The 20,485-nt window shown below is 37.6% G+C and overlaps 1 protein-coding gene across 2 annotated transcripts in view; it reads left to right on the top strand.

Annotated features, from left to right (window-relative positions):
• Sec63 (SEC63 homolog, protein translocation regulator) overlaps window positions 1–20,485 on the top strand; it is a 63,835-nt gene that overhangs the window by 36,549 nt on the left and 6,801 nt on the right. Inside the window, exons 9-19 of one of the 2 annotated variants that reach the window (XM_055615933.1) lie at window positions 904–998; window positions 1,101–1,233; window positions 3,216–3,308; window positions 4,600–4,754; window positions 5,918–6,065; window positions 8,888–8,970; window positions 9,936–9,995; window positions 10,158–10,328; window positions 13,433–13,591; window positions 15,250–15,351; window positions 18,438–18,536. In XM_055615933.1, the coding sequence (XP_055471908.1) occupies window positions 904–998; window positions 1,101–1,233; window positions 3,216–3,308; window positions 4,600–4,754; window positions 5,918–6,065; window positions 8,888–8,970; window positions 9,936–9,995; window positions 10,158–10,328; window positions 13,433–13,591; window positions 15,250–15,351; window positions 18,438–18,536 (1,298 nt within the window). Of the gene's footprint in view, window positions 1–903; window positions 999–1,100; window positions 1,234–3,215; window positions 3,309–4,599; window positions 4,755–5,917; window positions 6,066–8,887; window positions 8,971–9,935; window positions 9,996–10,154; window positions 10,329–13,432; window positions 13,592–15,249; window positions 15,352–18,437; window positions 18,537–20,485 lie in introns of both variants that reach the window. The other variant, XM_055615932.1, reaches the window with a different exon arrangement.

Below are 20,485 nucleotides of genomic sequence, written 5' to 3'. Positions count from 1 at the left end.
CCCCTCCCCTCCCCTCTCCTCTCCTCTCCTCTCTTCTCTTCTCCCACATGAAAATATTTGAGTATATGGTTTTAATCCTAGAACTTGGAAAGCTGGGACAGGCAGATCTTTGTGAGTTCTGGAAAAAAAATTTATTTTATTTTATTTTATTTTTTTTTTGGATAGCTGTGTGTTGGGCACAACTGTAGAAACTAAAGTGCAGTGAGAAATGTGAATACTGTTGCCCAGGTCATTTAGCCAGGAAGTGACAGAGCTGTAGTCTGTACTCCTCAGCACCTGTGCAGCCTCACCTTTTGTTTGTTATGTTTGTTACCTTTTGTTTGTTTGTGTGTTTTCTCTAAGATTCATGGTTAAGGTGAGATTAATGATCACTGTGCCAGCCTTTGTAGAGCTTTTAGGACAATACTTGTGCCAGGGAATTATGCGTCTTTCCACAAAACTCTGCATGGGTCTAAGAAGTCATGGAATAAAGAAAACCTTTCACTCTTGGTAATTCATGATTTCCAGCCCTAGCTGAAGGTCACTAACATCACTAATTAAAGTACTAATGCTCTCTAGCAGGCTTCTGTGGAACCCATGTTCAGTGTAGAAACATGCTATTATAAGTGACCTGAATTTTTCTAGTTGTTTTTGTGCCCTTAGTTTGATGAATGCCTACATTCACTTGGGATAGGTAACAATTGTGTGCATTTTTTTTTTTTTAAAGTAAAGGGTGTTTTGTTTGTTTGTTTATCTTAGTGGGAAATACACCTGGAGTATTGTACAGTACAGTACTGGAGGTCAGATGACTTCAGCATTGTGCATGATTAGAAAGGTGTCTTACTTTAGGATTAGGAAGTATCTCAGGAAGAAAAATCAATAAACAGATATCTGTTTACCATTCTATTTGTTTTACTTCCATAGGTCTCATCATGGTTTTAGCTGGAGCTTCTGAATTTGATCCTCAATATAATAAAGATGCCACAAGCAGGCCAACAGATAATATTTTAATACCACAGGTTAGGCTGATTCCTAATGATTCAAATTCCCTGATGATTCAAAAAGTGTATGAGGGTGAATGATTTGTGGTATGCTTCTGAATAATTATCTTATTTGTCTAGCTAATCAGGGAAATTGGCAGCATAAATTTAAAGAAGAATGAGCCTCCGCTTACCTGTCCATATAGCCTGAAGGCCAGAGTTCTTTTATTGTCTCATCTTGCTAGAATGAAAATTCCTGAGACCCTCGAAGAAGGTATTTGTTACTCTTAATATATGAAGGGTTTTAATGGGACCAAAGCAACAGATGTAAGTAGTCCTGGTAATGAAGCATTTAGATGCTGTTCCTTTTTTGTTCAGTCAAATCGTTGTGTATATTTCTCTTGTAAAAATCTATATGTTATGTAATTACTTTGCAAATAGTTGAAGCATCTACATCTGATGCTTTTGTCAAAATTTTATTAATTGAGGATGAGAGTATTTTGTATGAAATATTTAATAATTGCAGGTTAGCAAAAGAATTTCTTAAATGGCTTTGCTTTTTGAGGCAGGGTCCTCAGTTGCATCTCTCAGGCTGTCCTTGAACTTGCTCTGTTGCTCAGGCTGTACTCAGAGACCCTACTTCCTCAGCCTCCTTTGGACTGAGCTTATAAGTGTGCATTGCCATATCTGGCTCATAGTTATTTTTGAATAAAAACTTAAAAAAAATTTTAGAGGGACAAAAGTGGATTTTACAGCAAATATCTGACCCTCTTAATCCACCATTATTCCCTCATTTCTTAGTAGTAGCTACAGAAATATTGGTGTGATCTTTGCTTAAGGGTTGATACATGTTTGAAACTATCTACTCTTTAAAAGGCCAAGGGCTGAGATGTTTCCAAAGAGACCATTAATTTGACTATCATCTCCTTTTCAGCTATATTATTTCAGTTGAAACTTGTCGTTGTAAAAACGTTCTTTCTGAATGAAATCTTACTGTTCCATCACTGTTCAGCTCATGATGCAATCCAAGACTTGTGAATATAAGATAATTTAGTGCTTAGTGATAGAAAGAATACTTAGGATGGAAGGAAGGGACATTTTTAGGCATTGTTGTCATTGAAGTTACTTGGAAATAAATTAGTTGTTTTGTTATGTTCTGTAAACATATGTAGTCTTCATTTTTACCAGTCATTTTTCACACATAGAAAGCCTACTTTTTAGGTTGAATACCAAATTTAATGGATTTCATTTTAAAAGTTAATTTTTGTCTGTATGGGTATTTTTGTCTGTATGTATATCTTGGTACCACAGAGGCTTAAAGAGGGCATTGGGTCCCTTGGAACTTTAGTTACAAGTGGTTGTGAGCCACTGTGTGGGTGTTAGGAGTTGAACTCAAGTCATCTGGAAGAGTAGTCAGTGCTCTTAACTGCTGAGAAGTTTCTCCAGCCCCCTCAAATGGATAATTTAAAAATTATTTTTCTGTGTTGCTGGTGTTTGGACTCAGGACCTGACATGTGCTATGCAAATACTCTACCACCTAGCTATATCCTCAGCCTGTGAGAATGTTTTAAAAGTATTTTTTATTTTAATTTTAATGTGTATGGGTATTTTGTGTGTCTGTCTATCACATGTGTTCAGTTCAGTGAGGAGGGGCCAGAACAGGGTATTCGATTCCCTGGGACTATAGTTAAAGACTGTTGTCAGCCACCATATTGGTGCTAGGACTTGAACCTAGGTCCTCTGGAAGAGCAACCAATGCTCTTAACCACTGAGCTATCTTGCCAGCCCATGTTTTCATTTATGTTTCTTTCTGGAAATTGGACTTGGGTTGTCAGGCTTGCACCACCAGAACTTTTACATTTTAGTCACACTCCTCCCCCCCCCTTAATTAACTTCCTCCTCTTTCTGTGTTTAATTGATTTTATTCTCATTCATAGGCAAGCAGAGAATTCTCAAAAATAGCAAGATTAGAATTGAATTTATGATTAGGACTATTTTAAAGGAAATAAGGAATGACTATAATAAATATTACTCCATTATGTTAAAAATTTGGCTTTGCTGCATCTTATGTTAGTGATGGCTTTCTGTCTACTTGCAGTGATACTGAGGAGAAACATTCTTTCAAACATTAAGATTCTGGGCTACATGAAAGGTTTAAAGGCCAGCATTTTGTGTGGGCTTCAGATGGGAAAGATGTTTTTACTGTAGGATTAGAAAGGTTTATTTCATATTTTTTGCTTTGTTTTGTTTTTTCAGATCAACAGTTCATGCTAAAAAAATGTCCTGCTCTGCTTCAAGAAATGGTTAATGTAATCTGCCAGCTAATAATCATGGCACGGAGCCGTGAAGGTGAGGAGGAAATGTAATTGTGTTGTCCTTTTTCCTGCAAGCATTTGCTTATTATACTTCATGGTTTAAATATTTGTAAGTATTAGTCGTAATTCTGTATCCCAGGTTGATTAGGTTTCTCAGATTTGCTCATGATTTTACTCATTCTTTTCATTGTTTTATTTTTTAGTTACTAAATTTTTTTTCTTTGAATAATTTTAGTTATTTTGTATTTTCACATTGAGTTTGAAATTCTTTAATTGGCATAATTTGTAGATTTTTTTGTTTTGTTTTTGTATGAAAAGTGAATTTTTTGGCCACTAATAAAAAAGGAGATGCTAAAAAAAGGAGACTGTTTACAGTTTGTTATTATGGGTGATTTTAGTCTTGGCAGTGTTGCATTTGGAATATTGATAATGTTACTTATGTATCATAAATTACTGATAATAAATACTTATTTATTTCTGTTGTTGTAGTTAGTACCAACTCTTTTAGGAAGGCATGGCTCACGCTTGTAATTTGAGTGCTTGTTAGGCAGAGGCAGGAGTTCTGGTTTGAGGCCAGTCTAGGTGACCTTGCTGCCTTAAAAAGTAAACATAAGGGCTGGAGAGATGGCTCAGAGGTTAAGAGCACAGGCTGCTCTTCCAAAGGTCCTGAGTTCAATTCCCAACAACCACATGGTGGCTCACAACCATCTACAATGAGATCTGGTGCCCTCTTCTGGTATGCCGACACACATGCAGGCAGAACACTGTATACATAATAAATAAACCTAAAAAAAAAGTAAACATAAAAATAAAATTTTAAAACACAGAATCATTACTTACTCTTATATTTTTGAGAGAGGATCTTGCTGTGTAGCCAAATCTGGTTTTGAACTCGAGTCTTTCTGCCTCAGTTTCTTAAGCAATAAGGTTACGACTGTGCTCCACCATCCCTGGCTTAGGATGTTTTGGGGATTTCTGTGTTTGTGGCAGCATCTTACTATACCACCTAGGCTGTCCTTGAAAGCACTGCCACCTTGCACCTGAGTACAAGGATTGCCACCCAAGTGCTGGGATTACAGGTGTTCTCCAAATTAAGTCATGGTACTCTGACAGTGCCTGATATTTTATTGTTGTTGGAGTCTATAGAGATTTTTGTTAAACTGAATTAATGGCTGTTGCTGGGTAATACACATTGACCAATTTTTAGCTTTTTAGTAGCTTTTAAGGGAAAAAAAAAAAAATCAATATCCTGATCTTGAATTTTAGCTTGTTGAAAGTGTAAAAAGTATAGCCCTTTTGTTTCTTTTTTTTCTATTCTTTCTAAGAAAGGGAGTTTCGTGCTCCAACTTTGGCATCCTTAGAAAATTGTATGAAGCTTTCCCAGATGGCTGTCCAGGGCCTCCAGCAGTTTAAGTCTCCCCTTCTGCAGCTCCCTCATATCGAAGAGGACAATCTCAGGAGAGTTGCTAATCATAAAAAGGTTTGTCGACTGATTTCTCGTTAGAGTTTAAAAACTTGTATCACAAGGGAACTTGACTAACAAAGTTTTCTAGACTTGGGTACTGTGGACTTAGATTTTTGTTAGTATTTCTTGATCAGGTGATTTTACAGTATATTACTGCTATAGATTACTGTTTTGGGTTCAGTGAAATTTATCAATTACTATGTTATTTTTTACATTGCAAACATATGTATGTATATATAACAAGTAAGAATACACCATAATCTTTTCATTTTGTTTTTGACTTAAAGGTTGGACAGTTGTTATAGTTGAGTATAAACAAAAAAACAAAAGGGTAAAGATAATTTCTTTCTTAGAAAATTCAGTAAAGATAAATATCTTAAAAATATGTGGAAATGAAAAAGTTTGGCAAATGAAAGAAATTGAAGATAGAACTCTGATAGGAGATTTTAAGCATTACTTTTGGGGCATGATAGTATGAGCTTGTATACTCAGCACTTGGGGAGGCTGAAGCAGGAGGGTTGTGGTAAATTTGAGGCCTAGGCTAAGTAGTGAGGCCATGAGGCCAGCCAGGGTCATAGAGTGACACCTATTTTAAGAAAACAAAAAGAAAAAAAAGTTAATTTGTATATAGTAGAAAAAGTGAGAAGATAGGCTTTGGATTTTGTGTATTAAAAGGAAATAAATGTATAAGAAATATATATCCAAGTTCTCTGTCTTTTAATCATATTGCTAGTATGTTAAGCAACAATTTAAAACAACAATATCCTAGAGTTGAAATTCCACCTACCTTATGATTTAATCTCTGAAAATAAAAATTAAGGACTTAGTACCTAAATTTTAATTAATTTAAATTTACTTGATTTATTGCATAGTACAACTTGAAGAGGCCACCTGTACTTGGAAGGATTTTATTCTTAAAGCTGAAAATAAACTTAGTACAGTAGTTCATCTTTGAATCAAGTTTCTATGTGAACATTTTTTATTTTTATAAATTTACTTTTTTTCTGATAAAAAAAATCCTGTAATGAATTTTTAACAAAACAACCTTAGTTTTTAGGGTCTTGCTTTGAAATACCTATAATGTTAACTTTCTGAAGTTGCTAGATTTTATTTTGGTTAGTATGCCAATGGTTTTCATTTTATTAAGAGTTTTATTGTTTTGTTTTTTCCTTATTTAGTACAAAATTAAAACTATCCAGGATTTGGTCAGTTTAAAAGAATCTGATCGTCATAGTCTGCTGCACTTCCTTGAAGATGACAAATATGAAGAGGTCATGGCAGTTCTTGGGAGTTTTCCATATGTGACCATGGACATAAAATCACAGGGTAAATGGAAGGTTTCCCTGTTACACATTGCAACAAGGTCTCATTTATTGACTCAAACTCTTTTCCTTTGACTTTGCATCTCACTATATTGTTTTGTCTAGCCTGTATTTACTTTGTAGGCCAGGCTTCTTCAGATGTGGAGAAATCTTGCCTCTGCCTTGTAAGTGCTGATATTAGAGTCATGTACCACTGTGTCCCTCTTTAAAACACTTTAATAATATGGTATATAAATAGACTTTGTAGAGTATAGTTTTCTCATCAAAACCCTGCTTTTATTTTTGTTACAGTTGTGTTAAATATGAGGATAGTGTTTTATAGTTGAACATTGGATATTCTTTTTGTGGGTTAATCACCTGCAATTGAAAGTTAGCTTGGAGTAAGGATATAGAGGATTTAACCTTAGTTGAATTCTTCACACATGGAGCTGGGCAGGAGGTCATGCTGAGTGTAGAATGCACCCTCTTTCTGTGGTTTTCTTCATAACTCATGTCATGTCCATTCCTGTCTTAACCCTGGCTATGCTGTGCACTCTTCTCTCATTAAAACACCAGTTGCAATCTCAACTGACTCACATCCACCTGTAACTGCTTGAGCAGCAGCCACACACGTGCACGTGCATACCTGCAGGCTCTCACACATACACACAAAACAAAAATAAGCTTTAAAAATGCATTTATGGTTTTAGTTTTTTAACCAAATCTAGTTTGGCGCATAGGTGATAATCTTTGTTATAGTCAATCAATGTAAAACATATATGATTAGAAAAAAAATATTAGATGAGTTTGTCTTCAAGGAAGTTTGTTTTACTGTGTTATTTGAATATGTCACAGGAATCACATAGTTTGAAGGAAGAGTAGAGAATATAACACCAGTGCTTAATATGGTGGGGGATATAATTATCCCCTTATCACTAGAGGCCACATAGCAGCTCCTGGCAGGCTTCCCCCCCCCCCCTTTCTTTACTCTGAAACACCAAATTCAATGTCTCCTTGATGTACAGGTGTAGCAGATGTCACAGGTACTGCAGAATGAAAAATGTAGATGATATGTGGTCCAGGTTTCGGTTCTGATAATGGACACTTGCAGGGTAAAGAAAGGATAGTATACCCTTTCTTGAGCCACACAGTCAAACCTCACAACCAGTAGTGAAGTTAGCAGTTACAAGTTGTTGGAGACTGCTGTTTTCCGTATGCTGGTGTGTAATAAAGGCCAGAACAGGGTACTGAACTAAATCTGTAAGCCAGGCACATTTTTTTACAATTGATACCATTTGAATATAAGGTATGAATAGTAATTATCTTTCTCATTGCTTTAGTAAGATTCCTTACAAGCAACTTAAGGGGAAAATGGGGAAAAGGTTTATATTGGTTCATGGTTTGAGAGGTATAGTCCATTGTGTTGAGGAAATCTCAGTGTAGAGGAGGGGTGTGTATGTGTGTGTGTGTTTATGTTTTAGTGTGTGTGTTACATGCATGGATGCATGCATGCAGAGGCCAGAGCAAGATGTTTGGTGGCTTTTCCTCTTTTCCTTGTTGCATAGAAGTAGGGTCTCTCACTAGAAGCTAGCCTTTTTAGCTAGTCTGACAGCCAGCTAGCTCTCAGATTCCATCAGTCTTCACCCCCCCCCCCCCAATGCTGACTTTACATGTACATTACATACCTGACTTTTCATGAAGATGCAGACAAGTCACACTCTGGACCTAATGCTTGCAGAGCAAGCACGTTCACCCACTGAGCTGTCTTCTTTGCTCTTTCAGTTACTTTTCTGTTGCTGTGAAGAGACCATGACCAAGGCAGCTTACAAAAGAAAGCATTTATTTGGGGCTTACTTACAGTTTCAGAGGGTGAGTCAGTGACCTTCAGGCAGGCAGAAATGGCACTGGAGCAGCAGTTGAGAGCTTACTTCCTCATCTGTGAGTTGAAGACATAGAGAGAGCATGCAAGGTTAGGACTGGTGTGACCATTTGAAACTCGAAAGCCCACCCCAAGTGACACACCTCCTCTAACAAGGCCACACCTCCTTATCCTTCTCAAAACAGTTTTACCAGCTAGGGACTAAACATTGAAATATGAGCCTATAGCAGCTATTCTCTTTTAAACCACCACATCTGCTGAACAGTATTCTTTTTTTTTTAAATATGGAATTTTACACAAATATGCATGTTATTTTTGAACACAGACAATGCTAATCTTCTTGTCTGTTGTTCCAGGGTTTTTGTTTTTCCTTATTGAGACAGAATTTCTCTATGTAATAGCACTGGCTGTTCTGGACTCACTTTGTAGACTAGGCTGGCCTTGAACTCATAGCAATCTACGTGCCTTTGACTCCAGAGTGCTGGAATTAAAGGCATGTACAGCTTTTTGTTCCAGTTTTAATGTCTTTCCAAAGCTAGCCCTTAAAAAGTTTTTTACTGTAAAGAAAATATGTTGAAGTTACTGTTTTAAATGTTGTATTTTTTAATGTTTAAGGTCACTTGGAATGTTAGTTTTTATTATTTAATTCTTGCAGCCAGGAATGGGTCAGAGAAGTAAAATTACACTGTATCTACAAAGTTGGTTTTGACACTTGGAAGTGCTAGTGCAGCTGTGAACTTGGTTTCCTAAAGTGGAAATAGTGATCATAATGTCTTTAGGATTAAATGAAGCACTCATTGAAGATACCTGCAGGATTTTATACTTACTGTCACATTGTTTTTAATAAGTTTAAACATGATATGTTCAAAATACTAAAGTACTGAATTGTTTTGGGCAAGTGAAATATTGATGTTTTCACTGACTTAGAACTTGTTTTTATATTTTGCTCTGTTCCTCCTATCTTACAGTATTGGATGATGAGGACAGCAACAACATTACAGTAGGCTCCCTAGTTACAGTGTTGGTTAAATTGACAAGGCAGACCATGGCTGTAAGTAGTTTGTTTGTATTATTTATATTTATTTACATAATAATTATTTTGGAGGCTTATTTGTGTATTTGTTGGTTTGTGTGTAAATATACATGTTTGCACATGGGTGCACATATATATGTGTGGAAGCTGCAGGCCAAAATCTGATAGTATCGTGTTGTTTTTGAGACAGTGTCTCTCACTTGCCAATTTAAGTGAGACTGTCTGGCCAGCTAGTTCCAGAGGTCCACTTCCCTAGTACTGGGGTTAAAAGCATGTGCTATCCGTCATTCCTGTCTTTAATTTACTTATTTTTTTTTTAAGACGTAGTCATTTTGTGTGTATGAATGTTTTGCCTATCTGTTTATAAATAATACCACTTGAGAGCTTGGTGCCCACAGAGGTCAGAAAAGGGTTATAGGATTCCCTGGAATTCTATCCATGGATGCTTATGAGCTGCCATATGGGTTCTTGGAATTGAACCCAGGTCTGCTCTAAATCACTGTGGTATCTTTCCAGGCCCCCAGCCCCAACTTTTTAAAATATGGATTCTAGGGATCATACTCAAGCCTCATGTTTGGTAATCCACTGATAAAAACGAATAAACTTATAGTGGTCCCTTGAAGGTGAAAATTAGAATAATGTTTTATATTCAAATTCCCATTAAACTATTCTTGCTTGATTACAGTTAGAATAAAATGAAATTTCAAGTTGAAATATTTTTAACTTTGAAGTGAATTTGCATTATTAAGTCATGGAATTTGTTAAGTTAAGTAGACTGTACTTTTCAAAGTCTATGTACGAGAGCTTTGAGGTACTTTGGAAGGTTGCTACCTGCATATATACAGACTTACGACTGCTAAGCCTATTCACCCTGCCAGTTGCAACTGATTAACAAAGCCTTTATGAATAGACATTTTGAAAGATTTTATTTTTCATCTGAAAGACAAACATGGGCTGATAGCTACTGTTCTTGTTGCCTCTAGGAAGTATTTGAAAAGGAGCAGTCCATCTGTGCTGCTGAGGAACAGCCTGCAGAAGATGGGGTAACTCTTGAGTCTTCTTACCTCCTTGATGAAGTTCTGTTTACTTCTTTGGTAGACTTATATTTCAGCAGGGTGTCATAGAATTCATGAAAATACTTGTTTTTATCAGTCTCTTTTAAAAATAACTGTTAAGCCTTAATAGTCATATGTGGTTTGCAGCAGAATGATACCAACAAGAACAAGGCAAAAGGAGGATGGCAACAGAAGAGCAAAGGACCCAAGAAAATGCCCAAGTCCAAAAAAAAGAAGCCTTTAAAAAAAAAACCCACAGCTGTGCCATTACCCCAGGCAAAGCAGCAGAAGCAAAAGCAGGCAAACGGAGTTGTTGGGACTGTAAGTCTGTAGTCACTGTTATGTCTTCACTAATATGAAATCTGTATAAAGTGTTCAAGTACGTATAACGCTTCTAAAGTTCACAGGTGGATATGCACATTAAACCCAAGTCAAGATCTGTCCTCCCTTCTTTTCTTTTTCTCCTCCAAGTGCTGGGATAGTGCTCTACCCCTAAGCTGTACCCAGATCTAGATTTAAAACTCTGGGCTACTGTTCTTGCATAGAACCTGAATTCTGTTCCTAATTCCTATGTCAGGTGGCTCACATCTCCCTGAAAGTCCATCTCCAGGGGGATCTGTCATCTCTGGTCTCTGCAGGCAGCTACAATCACATGTGAACATTCCGGCATATACACACAATTAAAAATAAAAATAAATATTTAAAAAAATATTTTAAAACTTTCCTTGCATTCAGGAGAGCTCCTGTTCCTTCATAGTCAATAATTCTTCTGTTCAGTATTTCACCTCGCTATACCACTACTGTAAAATTTTAGTCACTATAATTTTACTTATTAATAAACTTCAAATAAGTGAAATCATTCTTTAAGGTTTATTTTATGCGTATGATTGTTTTTATCTGTGTATACAAATGGCTGCGTACCATGTGTATTCAGTGCCCTGGATAGACAGATGCAGCCAGAAGAGGGCATTGGCTTCCATGGAACTAGAATTACAGATGGTTGTTAGCTGCCGTGTGGGTGCTAGGAGTCAGATCTGGTTTGTCTAGAAGAGCAGCCAGTGCTCTTAACTGCTCGGCTATCCCTCTAGTCCTGACATTCTCCCTCCCTCCACCCTCATCCATTCTTCCTCCCTTTTTTCAGTTTTTTAGATAGGATCTTACTATGTAGCCCTGGCTGGCCTGGGACTCACTATGTAGACCAGAATGGCCTTGAACATACAGAAATATACTTGCCTTTGCCTAATTAAAGATGCGTGCTTGCCCAGTATTTTCTTCTTTTCTTTTTTTAGTGCCAGGCTTAACGATGCACATCTTTAGGGAGGCAGGACCTCCTTCTGTTCGAGGATGCACTGGTCTGCAGAGCACGTTATAACTATTGCTTGATAGTGTGTGTGTGTGTGTGTGTGTGTGTGTGTGTGTGTGTGTGTGTGTGTGCGCGCCATGTGCGGATATCAGAGGACAATTTGTAGGTTACTTCTTTCTACCATGAGGGTCCCAGTGATTGAACTCAGATCGTAAGGCTTGCTTTACCCACTGAACTAACTTCCTGACCCTGGCTCAATGTTCTTATTTTGTAGTGTTTGTTGGGATTGTCCAGAGGGGGTGGGGTGGAAAGAGGTGACACTGCTTCATACAAATACATAGTCTCTCTGTTCTGTTTGGGTTTGCCATCTTAATCTTCTGTAACAAAAGGTGCTTTTTAGTACCCTTTTTGTGCATTTTTAAATGGTCACTTTCTGGAAGGAGGGCTGGGTCATAAGAAAGATGGATTTAACTCATCAGTAGAGCCTGCGTTCTGAATTCTGCCATTTTAACTACTCTAGCTGAGTATGAGAGTCCAGTTCCTGTGCTCTCACTTCTACTTGGGTTTTCCTTCTTTTGCTTTAACCATTTGGTTGATCTGTAGTGATAGTACTTTGTGTGGTTTTCATTTATATTTACCTAATGATTTGGGGTTTTCATGTCCTTACCAGCCATTTGCTCATCTATGACCTTGATAAGAGTTCTTCATGTATTTTGGTATGAGTTTCTTTCCTTCTTATAGAAGATAGCTTTTTGATGGTTCTTATTTTAATAAAATCTACTTTAGTGTTCTTTTTTAAAAATACCTTTTTATAACTGGGTATGTTGATGCATACCTTTTAATCCCAGCACTGGGAGGCAGTGGAGGGCAGATCTCTTGAGTTTGAGAGCCAGCCTAGCATATAATGCATTCCAGGCCAGGCAAGGCTACATAGCCTGACCTTATCTCAAAAAAAATTATTTTCTATTTTTTGAGCATTTTATACGTGCATACTCTTTATTTTGATGATAATTAATTATCCCCTTCACTCTTCTCAGTGCAACTCCAGGTTCCTGTCTTTTTAAAACACTAGTCCAGTTTGTGCTGCCTGTATATTCATGGGTATGGGACCATCCACAGACCGTGGTCAGTCTACCAGGGGCTATACCCTTAACTGACTTTTTCTACCCGCAAATCATCATTAACCATCGGTAGCTTCTCTGTTGGGGCATTGAGGAGCCTTCATTCTGGAATGCTTATTGGTTTAATCTTGTACAGGCAACCACAGCTGCTGTGAATTCATTTTAATATCACTGTCAGCTCTGTGATATTGTGAATGAATTTTCATTAATAATGTATATTATGGAATATTTATTGAGAATACAATGTTTTCCTTGCTGAATTGCAGTGGCGTTTTGTTTAGAACAAGTGACCATATTGCTTGTAATGTGCCACTCTGACTACCTTAGTCCACTGCGTTTGCCTAAATCACACTAGTTTAATTGCAGCTTTCAGGCTTTACATATAAAACAGTTAAGAAAATAAGTGTAAATTTCCTAGCTTGTAATTTTACTTATTTTCTTAACTATTTTACATCCAACTAAACATTGAGGGCAAGTAATTTTTACTAAAAATTAATTACTGAATTTAGACTGAATTCCCCATATTGAATCTCTGGTTCAATATGGGGAATTAACATAGCACTGAGTGTTCACATTCATTGTGTCTTCATTAACTTAGATCTTCCCAGTAGTAAATGATAGGTGTGGAACATTTGTACTGCTCTGTTCTTGATAACTTTCATTGGTGTTATTTTAATTTTTTTTCCCCATTGGCTATTACAGCTTTGTAGGAACATAGTAGTATTTCTTAAAACTTGACCTCGTATCAAGAAGTCTTAATGACTTGACATTGATTTCAACCATTTGTAGGTGTTTTAATAAAGACATTCCACAAATGCAGTTACTGCCTTTGTTAGTGAAGACCATTTTTCTTTTAAGCTTTATGCCCTCAGTTTCTGCCTTTTGCCTTGCTAAGCTTGAGCCAGTTTAGTTATGTTGACAGTGAATTTAGCTTCAGAGACTCAGAACCATACATCCTGACTGAGATGTTCAGAACTTCTCTCTTTGCCTTTGCCTTATAGGATGCTGCAGTAAAGGAGGAAGAAGATGACATTTCTGACAAAGGCAGTGATTCTGAAGAGGAAGAAACCAATAGAGATTCGCAGAGTGAAAAAGATGATGGCAGTGACAGAGAGTCTGATAGAGAGCAAGATGAAAAACAAAACAAAGATGATGAAGCAGTAAGCCTTGATGTTCCTGTCTTCCCCTACCTCCCTTGTGCTGGTAATGGAACCCAGTGCACACCCCAAGCCCAGGCTTGATAGTTTAAATCATTTGTATCACATTTCTGATGATCACTAGAGCTGGTTGTTCATTTGTTTGCTTGCCTTAACTCATCCATTTTACAATTTTATTACTTTGAGATTGCATTTGTTTTGAGGGATTCTAAAGGAAAATTGCTTCAGACCAGGATTGGAAATCCCATGTTTCTTAAATTTGTTGAAATTATGAAGTAGAGGAGGTCCTATGTCTAAGTGAGACGAGTTTGGTCTCTTTAGGGAATTTTCAGGGATGGAAGGTATCTCTGGAAATAAGAGTAAGGGAAGGAGCAGTCTTTGCAGGGTTCTTCCATGTATTCCAGACCACAGGGAGAAGTAAACCTGATGCTGGATAGTCAATTAAAGAGGCTTTTAAAATGTCACCTTGTTTTTCGGGTTTCACTTGATTTCACTTGATTTTCAGGAACGATATAGAAAAGAATGTACTGGAGATTCATTGCAAATGAAGTATAAACTGATCACCTGTTCCCTTGCTCTTCTGACTGGACTATTGATCTAAAAGAAACCCTTATATTTTGAGATGGAAAAAGTGATCCCCTGAATAGCGTCTGAAGCAATAGGACAGGCCTGGGAGCATGTATCCATCCATCCTCAGGATGAGAGACAGTGAAAGATGAGATTTCATTAGTTGCTGGGTCTTGAGTGCTTTTAGACTTGGAGAATTACAGCTCCACTCTAAGAAAGATTTGTCATGTTGTTGTCTCTGAGTATCTAGCAAATCAAGGTTTTATAGATGAGTTTCTTTTTTTTTTTTCTTCTTTTCCTTTTTTTAGACAGAATCTCACTATATAGCCCTGGCTGCCCTGGAATTCACTATGTAGACCAGGCTGTCCTGGAACTCAAGGAGATCCACCTGCCTCTGCCTCATTGCTGGGATTAAAGGTGTGTGCCACTACATCCAACTACAGACGAGTTTCTTTAAAAGACCGAAGATATGCAGTTAACCAACAGATTCAAAGTCTATCTCATCCTAAGCACAAGTTAGTCCATAGTCCAAGACAAATATGAAATAGTTTTTGTCTTTGAACATGCTGGCTGTTAGCATCAGTAGACTTAAAAAAATAAATGTGGTTATTTATTTTAAAAATAATAAAAATTAATATGTTACACAAACTGTAATAATGGTATAAATGTGTGATCAGCTAAGTTCTGAGACAGAGGGATATTTTTGGTAGGCGTCTCTCCAGAGTTCATTAGGGTTTTAATTTCACTGAAGGAATTAGGAGTAGGCGTTTATAAGACTGAGAATATGAACAGAAACGCACAGAGGGTTCAGGGCAAGTGAAATAGCTTGGTAGCTTCAGAGAAGTGTACATGGTTATGACAAAGGGAAAAGAATAAAGCGGTGGTGCAGGTTCAGATTTGGAGCAGTCGTGTCACTCATGCTGTAGGGCTTGAAGGTACAGTTAAAAGTGTTCCAGATGATGATAATGGTGAGATTTGTGGAAATGAACTTAAATCTTTAGTAGCTGGTTGGCATTTTAAAGAGTAAAAACTAGAAATTCCTCTAAATGGTCTCTGAAAGATATCAGATTTCAAGTAATGTTTTCTTCTCCTAGGAGTGGCAAGAGTTACAACAAAGTATACAGAGGAAAGAGAGAGCTCTTCTGGAAACCAAGTCAAAGATAACACATCCTGTGTATAGTCTTTACTTTCCTGAGGTGAGTTGCGCTCAGCCTAGTATTTCTTTTGCTCCATTTCTTCTTTCCATATATTTCTCATTGGATTTGTTCTGCTCTGTGGTATGTTTATTGCTCCAAGGTGTAATAACTTTTATTTTGATAGATTGTCCTCATAACAAAGGATATATTGTAATATAAATTACTTTCAGTGCTTAACTTTTTAAGTGTGTGTGGTTTCCTAAGCTTCTGCCATCTCTGGCCCTGCTACTGAGCATTGTGCCTAATAGTTGTTTCATGTATAGTAGTGAGAGGCTTTATAAGATGGATGTGTTATTTTGACTTTGATTACTTGGCTGTTTCGAGTCTTTCGCCTCCATTGAGTTTTAAATAGGATGAAAGAAGTTCTTACCTCTTAAGGGTTCCTTACCTAGCCACTTGGTACCAGCAACTTGCTTTTAACCCCAGTAACTGTCCTAGTTTGTGGCAATAAATGAGCCCATGGGTAGTAGCTATGGAACCAGCTATTTTGGGTCTGAACAAAATTCATCAAGAACTGAGGATACCTGAGTCCCAGACTGCGGACAGAGCATCAAAGTGGCATCTGTGCCATTGTCCTTATCTACTTTGTCTTTATGCTTGCTCACCTTTCAATATCCTTGCTGTCTGAGTTGTTGGTCTGGAAATGAGTATAGAATTTCCTTGGCATTTTGCTTTCGAAGATGATTCTGTCTGTGGCGCTCAGATCAAGAGCTGGTTCCCTTAGTTCATAGACACTGATCATGGACTGCTTACCTTGTCATAGAACCTTCTGCTCTTTCCTTGTGTTGGGCCTTTGGGTTCAAATACACAGTCTGCTTTCTGTTTGAGAATAACAGTCCAAAGATTCTGGGGGCGTCTAAGTCCTAAATGACTTGGCTTTTCTAGCAATAAGTAAGTGGCTGTGCACAGACTCTGGTTGAAGAGAAGCTGGCCCAGGGTTCCATCTTAATGTATATTCTGCTCTTCTGGCATGTCTTGGCTTTTAACCCATCTGATAGAGGCATTTTCCCATTGCAGAGATGGCCTGCCAACACCAGGCATCCTGAAGTCAAGCAGATAGGCAGTGCTCATTGATTGGGTTTAAAAGTGTGAGATACAGTAAGCACTCCTGCCACATACTTGATACCCATGTAACTTCCAGTATCATTTTAGATCACGCTTAGTTAATAAGTAAAGCATTGATTCCCTTGTAGTGTTTTAGTCTCGAAAATGCTTTTTCCTAGTGTAGTCTGTACCTCGTAGTCAATATTTGAAAACTCGACCTGTGTGCCACACACAATTTAAATTTAAACATTGAAGAGTTTATGTGATTCATTCGTTTGTTCGTTTTTGTAGATGAAAACATTTTACATTTAGAAATGTTGTTTCTAAAGGTTGAGCATAAGACAGTCTAGTTGCCTCCCCCATCATTCATTTCCTAAAGGTCCCTGGCTATCTTGAACAGAGGTTCTTCTGCCCCTTTCTCCCTACTACTGGGATTAAAGGCATATGTCACATGCCTGCTTTTGTAATTATGCTATGTTGTAAACAAAGTTTATTTGAGTACAACGTGATTCATTCTTTTCATGCTGCAACAGCAAATCTGAACACTTGCAAACGTTTCCATTAATATTGCATGTTGAGACTATTAGGTTTGTATAAACATTGTGTGTATACAAAACAAATTTGTAGCCTGTGGCATTTAACAGAAGAGCCTTTTGTTGAGTTTAAAGAAGCAGTTTTAAAAAGATACACAAAAATAATAATGGAAAAGACAGGGCCAGTGAGATGGGGCAGCAAATGCAGGAACCTCCTGCTAACCCTGTGGATAGGAGTTCAAATTCTGGGACTCACATGGAAGGGAGAAGATTGATTCCGCTGGTTGTTCCTCTGACCTCCGTATGTGTCATAGCATACTTAGACCAACGTACATATAAACACACACAAGCAGAAATTTTACTAAGCCACTGTTCAAGGGTAAATAAAATGAGAGAGGTATTGATTTGGGTTTAAATATTTTCCAAAGAAATGATTTCAGTAGAATTCTCTATCTCTCTTTCTCGCTCTTTCTTTTTTACAGGATATTGTTGCTCCTGTCAATATAGTTTTTGTTGTTGTTTTTTGGTTTGTTTGTGTGTTTTTTTTTTTTTAAGTGATGGAAAATTGAGAATTTGAGATAGTGCTGTTTGGCTAATGTATATTTAGCACATCCTGGAGTTTATTTTTAGCTTCCAATATTTCCCTTTAAACCACTTAAGGTATCTTCCCTACCCTGTCCTTAAAACCAATGATACTAAGCAGCTGGAAGTATGGCACAGTGGCGCCTGCTGGGCACACTGTGGTGTGGTGCATGCTTGTGTTTATTAATAAAATCATGTTCTGCCTTCTGTTCCATTATTTCTAATTCCCAGTTCTCATTGTGCATTCTGTTGTTGGTTTCCTAATGAGCTTTTTGTTGTTCTGATCTTTCTGCAGTTCAGCTAGAAATGCTGAGCTTATTCAAATAGTAGTATGCAATGAAAGAAAAATATAAGCTTTTAAAATTGGAGGTGCTCTCTTTTAAAAATGAGATGATGCTGGGCAGTGATGGTGCATGGTTTTAATCTCAGCACTCAGGAGGCAGAGGCAGGTTAATCTCTGAGTTTGAGGCCAGCCTGGTCTACAGTGCAAGCTACGGAATGACCAGGGCAATGCAAAGAAATCTCAAAATATTAAAAAAAAAAAAAAAAGTAAAATATTTAATGCATTGATATTTTTATTGGGTTGCCAAAGTCCCTTATAGTTATGATACAGTAATAATTTAAATTGTTTTCTTTTTTAGAGTATCTTTTGTCATTTTAAAGTAAATCAGGGATTTCTAATATTGATCCATTAGTAGGCTTTATGGGGTTTTGAAACTCCAAAAAGTTTATATATAAACTTCTTGTGGGATAGCGAACGTACCCTGCAGTGGTTGAGGACATTTTATTCAGTTGAGCCTCGCACTGTATCCGTTCTGAGGATGTAGCACTGAACAGAGCAAAAGTAGCATCTCTAAAATCAGGCAAGTTAAAACTGTTTCTCTAGTCTTTTCTGATAACTCAGACTCTTTTTTTTTTTCTTTGCAGGAAAAACAAGAATGGTGGTGGCTTTATATTGCAGATAGGAAAGAACAAACATTAATATCCATGCCATATCATGTGTGTACACTGAAGGATACAGAAGAGGTAATTGGCCAACAGTGTATTTGTTTTAATATCTTACCGTTATGATGCTTCATTAGATTTTTAATAATTTAGTATATTGTGTTTTACTCATTATATTTTGATTTTCTGTTTTTGTTGGGGCCAGCCTGTAACACTAGTTCCAGGTTACATAATGGCCTGTCTAGATACCTGCACTTTTGTGTATGTGAGCACACACACATGCACACACACACATCTAATTTAGAATAAAAATAAATATATATTTTTTTATTTTAAGGGAGGGAGGGTTAACTTCAGAAGGTTCATCCATGTTTGACAATTAGTTTGTTACTTTTAGTTTATGGCAAGGTCCATGACAAAGTCCATGGTCCTTTAGTGGCAGCCAGGAAGTAGAGAGAATAGGGAAGGTCCTGAGACAAGTTGTACTCTTCATAGGCTCATCCTTCCAGTGACCTACTTCCTCTAGCCATCACCTTCCAATAATGTAATCAAATTATGTTGCCATCAAAGGGTTAATCATTGATTACATCATAGCTCTCAAGTTTGAGACATACCCAGAAATGTGCTTTATCATTCTAAGTATTTCTCAGTTCAGTCAATTCAAGATTGAGTTCTAGAGTGACATGGTGATGAAGAGTTGTTTCCTCACTATGTTTTACGTTTTATCATGGAAGCTGTATTCTGTTGTACTGTATCTTGGTTGGGGGCAGTGTGTGCGTGTGAGTGGCTTACAGGCTGTAGTCCAGCTAGAACAACAGTGGCTATCTCCCAACAGTCCACAAAACTGCATGTCTCAGGTGGTCTTCAGTATATGTTGGAATCTCAAAGAAACAGGCTCTAATGACACTGAAGGAATGCCTCAGCAGCAGGATAGATGGACTTGCCAATGAGAGTAAGGGCAAGCAGTTAAAAAGCAAAAGCTGCTTTCTTTTATGTCCTTTATATAGGCTACCACTAGAAGTTGTGGCCCAGATTTAGATTGGGTCTTCTGACCTTAAATGATCCAGATTTAAGGTGGTCTTTCTTAATTACTGTTCTATTGCTGTAAAGAGATGCCATGACTAAGGCAGCTATTACATAGGAAAGTATTTAATTTGGGTCTTGCTTGCAGTTCCAGAAGCTTAGTCCATTATCATAATGGCAGGAAGCATGGCAACAGGGAGCCATGGTGCTGGAGAAGTAGCTGAAAGCACATCTTGATTGTAGGCAGAGAAAGGGAGACTGGGTCTGGCATGGGCTTTTGAAACATCAAAGCCTATCCCAGGCAAAACACTTCCTCCAACAAGGCCATACCTCCTAATCCTTCTCAAATAGTGCCACTCCCTGGTATGTAAGCATTCAATAAATATTACGAGCCTGTGGGGACTATTCTTATTCAAACCATCACACTCCAGTCCCTGAACCCCGTTGACTTATAGCCATATCAAAATGCAAAAAGTGGATTCAGGACACCTTCAAAACTCCCCATAATCTGACACAGACTCAACCCTGTCTAAAAGTCCAGAGTTCAAAGTCTCTTCTGAGACTATGGCAATATCCTTAACTGTATTCCCATGTAAAGTCAAAATCAAAAAGCAGATCACATACTTCCAACATATCGTGGCACAGAAATATGCATTGCCATTTCAAAAGGAAGGGAGGGAGTGGAGTGAGGAAATACTGGACAAAAGCAAGACAAAACCAGGACAGGCTTCACATTCTGCAACTGTATGTCTGATGTCAAAACGTTCTTTAGATCTCCAACTTCTTTCATCTTTGTTGGTTGCATCATACTTCTCTCTTTTGGCCTGGTTCCCCATTGTTCTGCAGCTCTCCTTAGCAGGCAGGTGTCCTGCTTGCCCTGTCCTCTGCCTATAGACAGTTCATGTTACCAGTTTTGTTATTGTTCTTTCTAAGGGTTTCTGTGTGTAGTCCTGGCTGTCCTGGAACTTGCTCTGTAGACCAGTCTAGCCTCAAACTCACAAAGATCT

This window comes from Psammomys obesus, unplaced genomic scaffold, assembly GCF_907164565.1.
Source record: "Psammomys obesus unplaced genomic scaffold, mPsaObe1.curated_primary_1811, whole genome shotgun sequence".
Taxonomy (NCBI): Eukaryota; Metazoa; Chordata; class Mammalia; order Rodentia; family Muridae; genus Psammomys; species Psammomys obesus.
The sequence above is the reverse complement of the archived record's forward strand: the minus strand, read 5'-3'. Positions and strand labels throughout refer to the sequence as shown.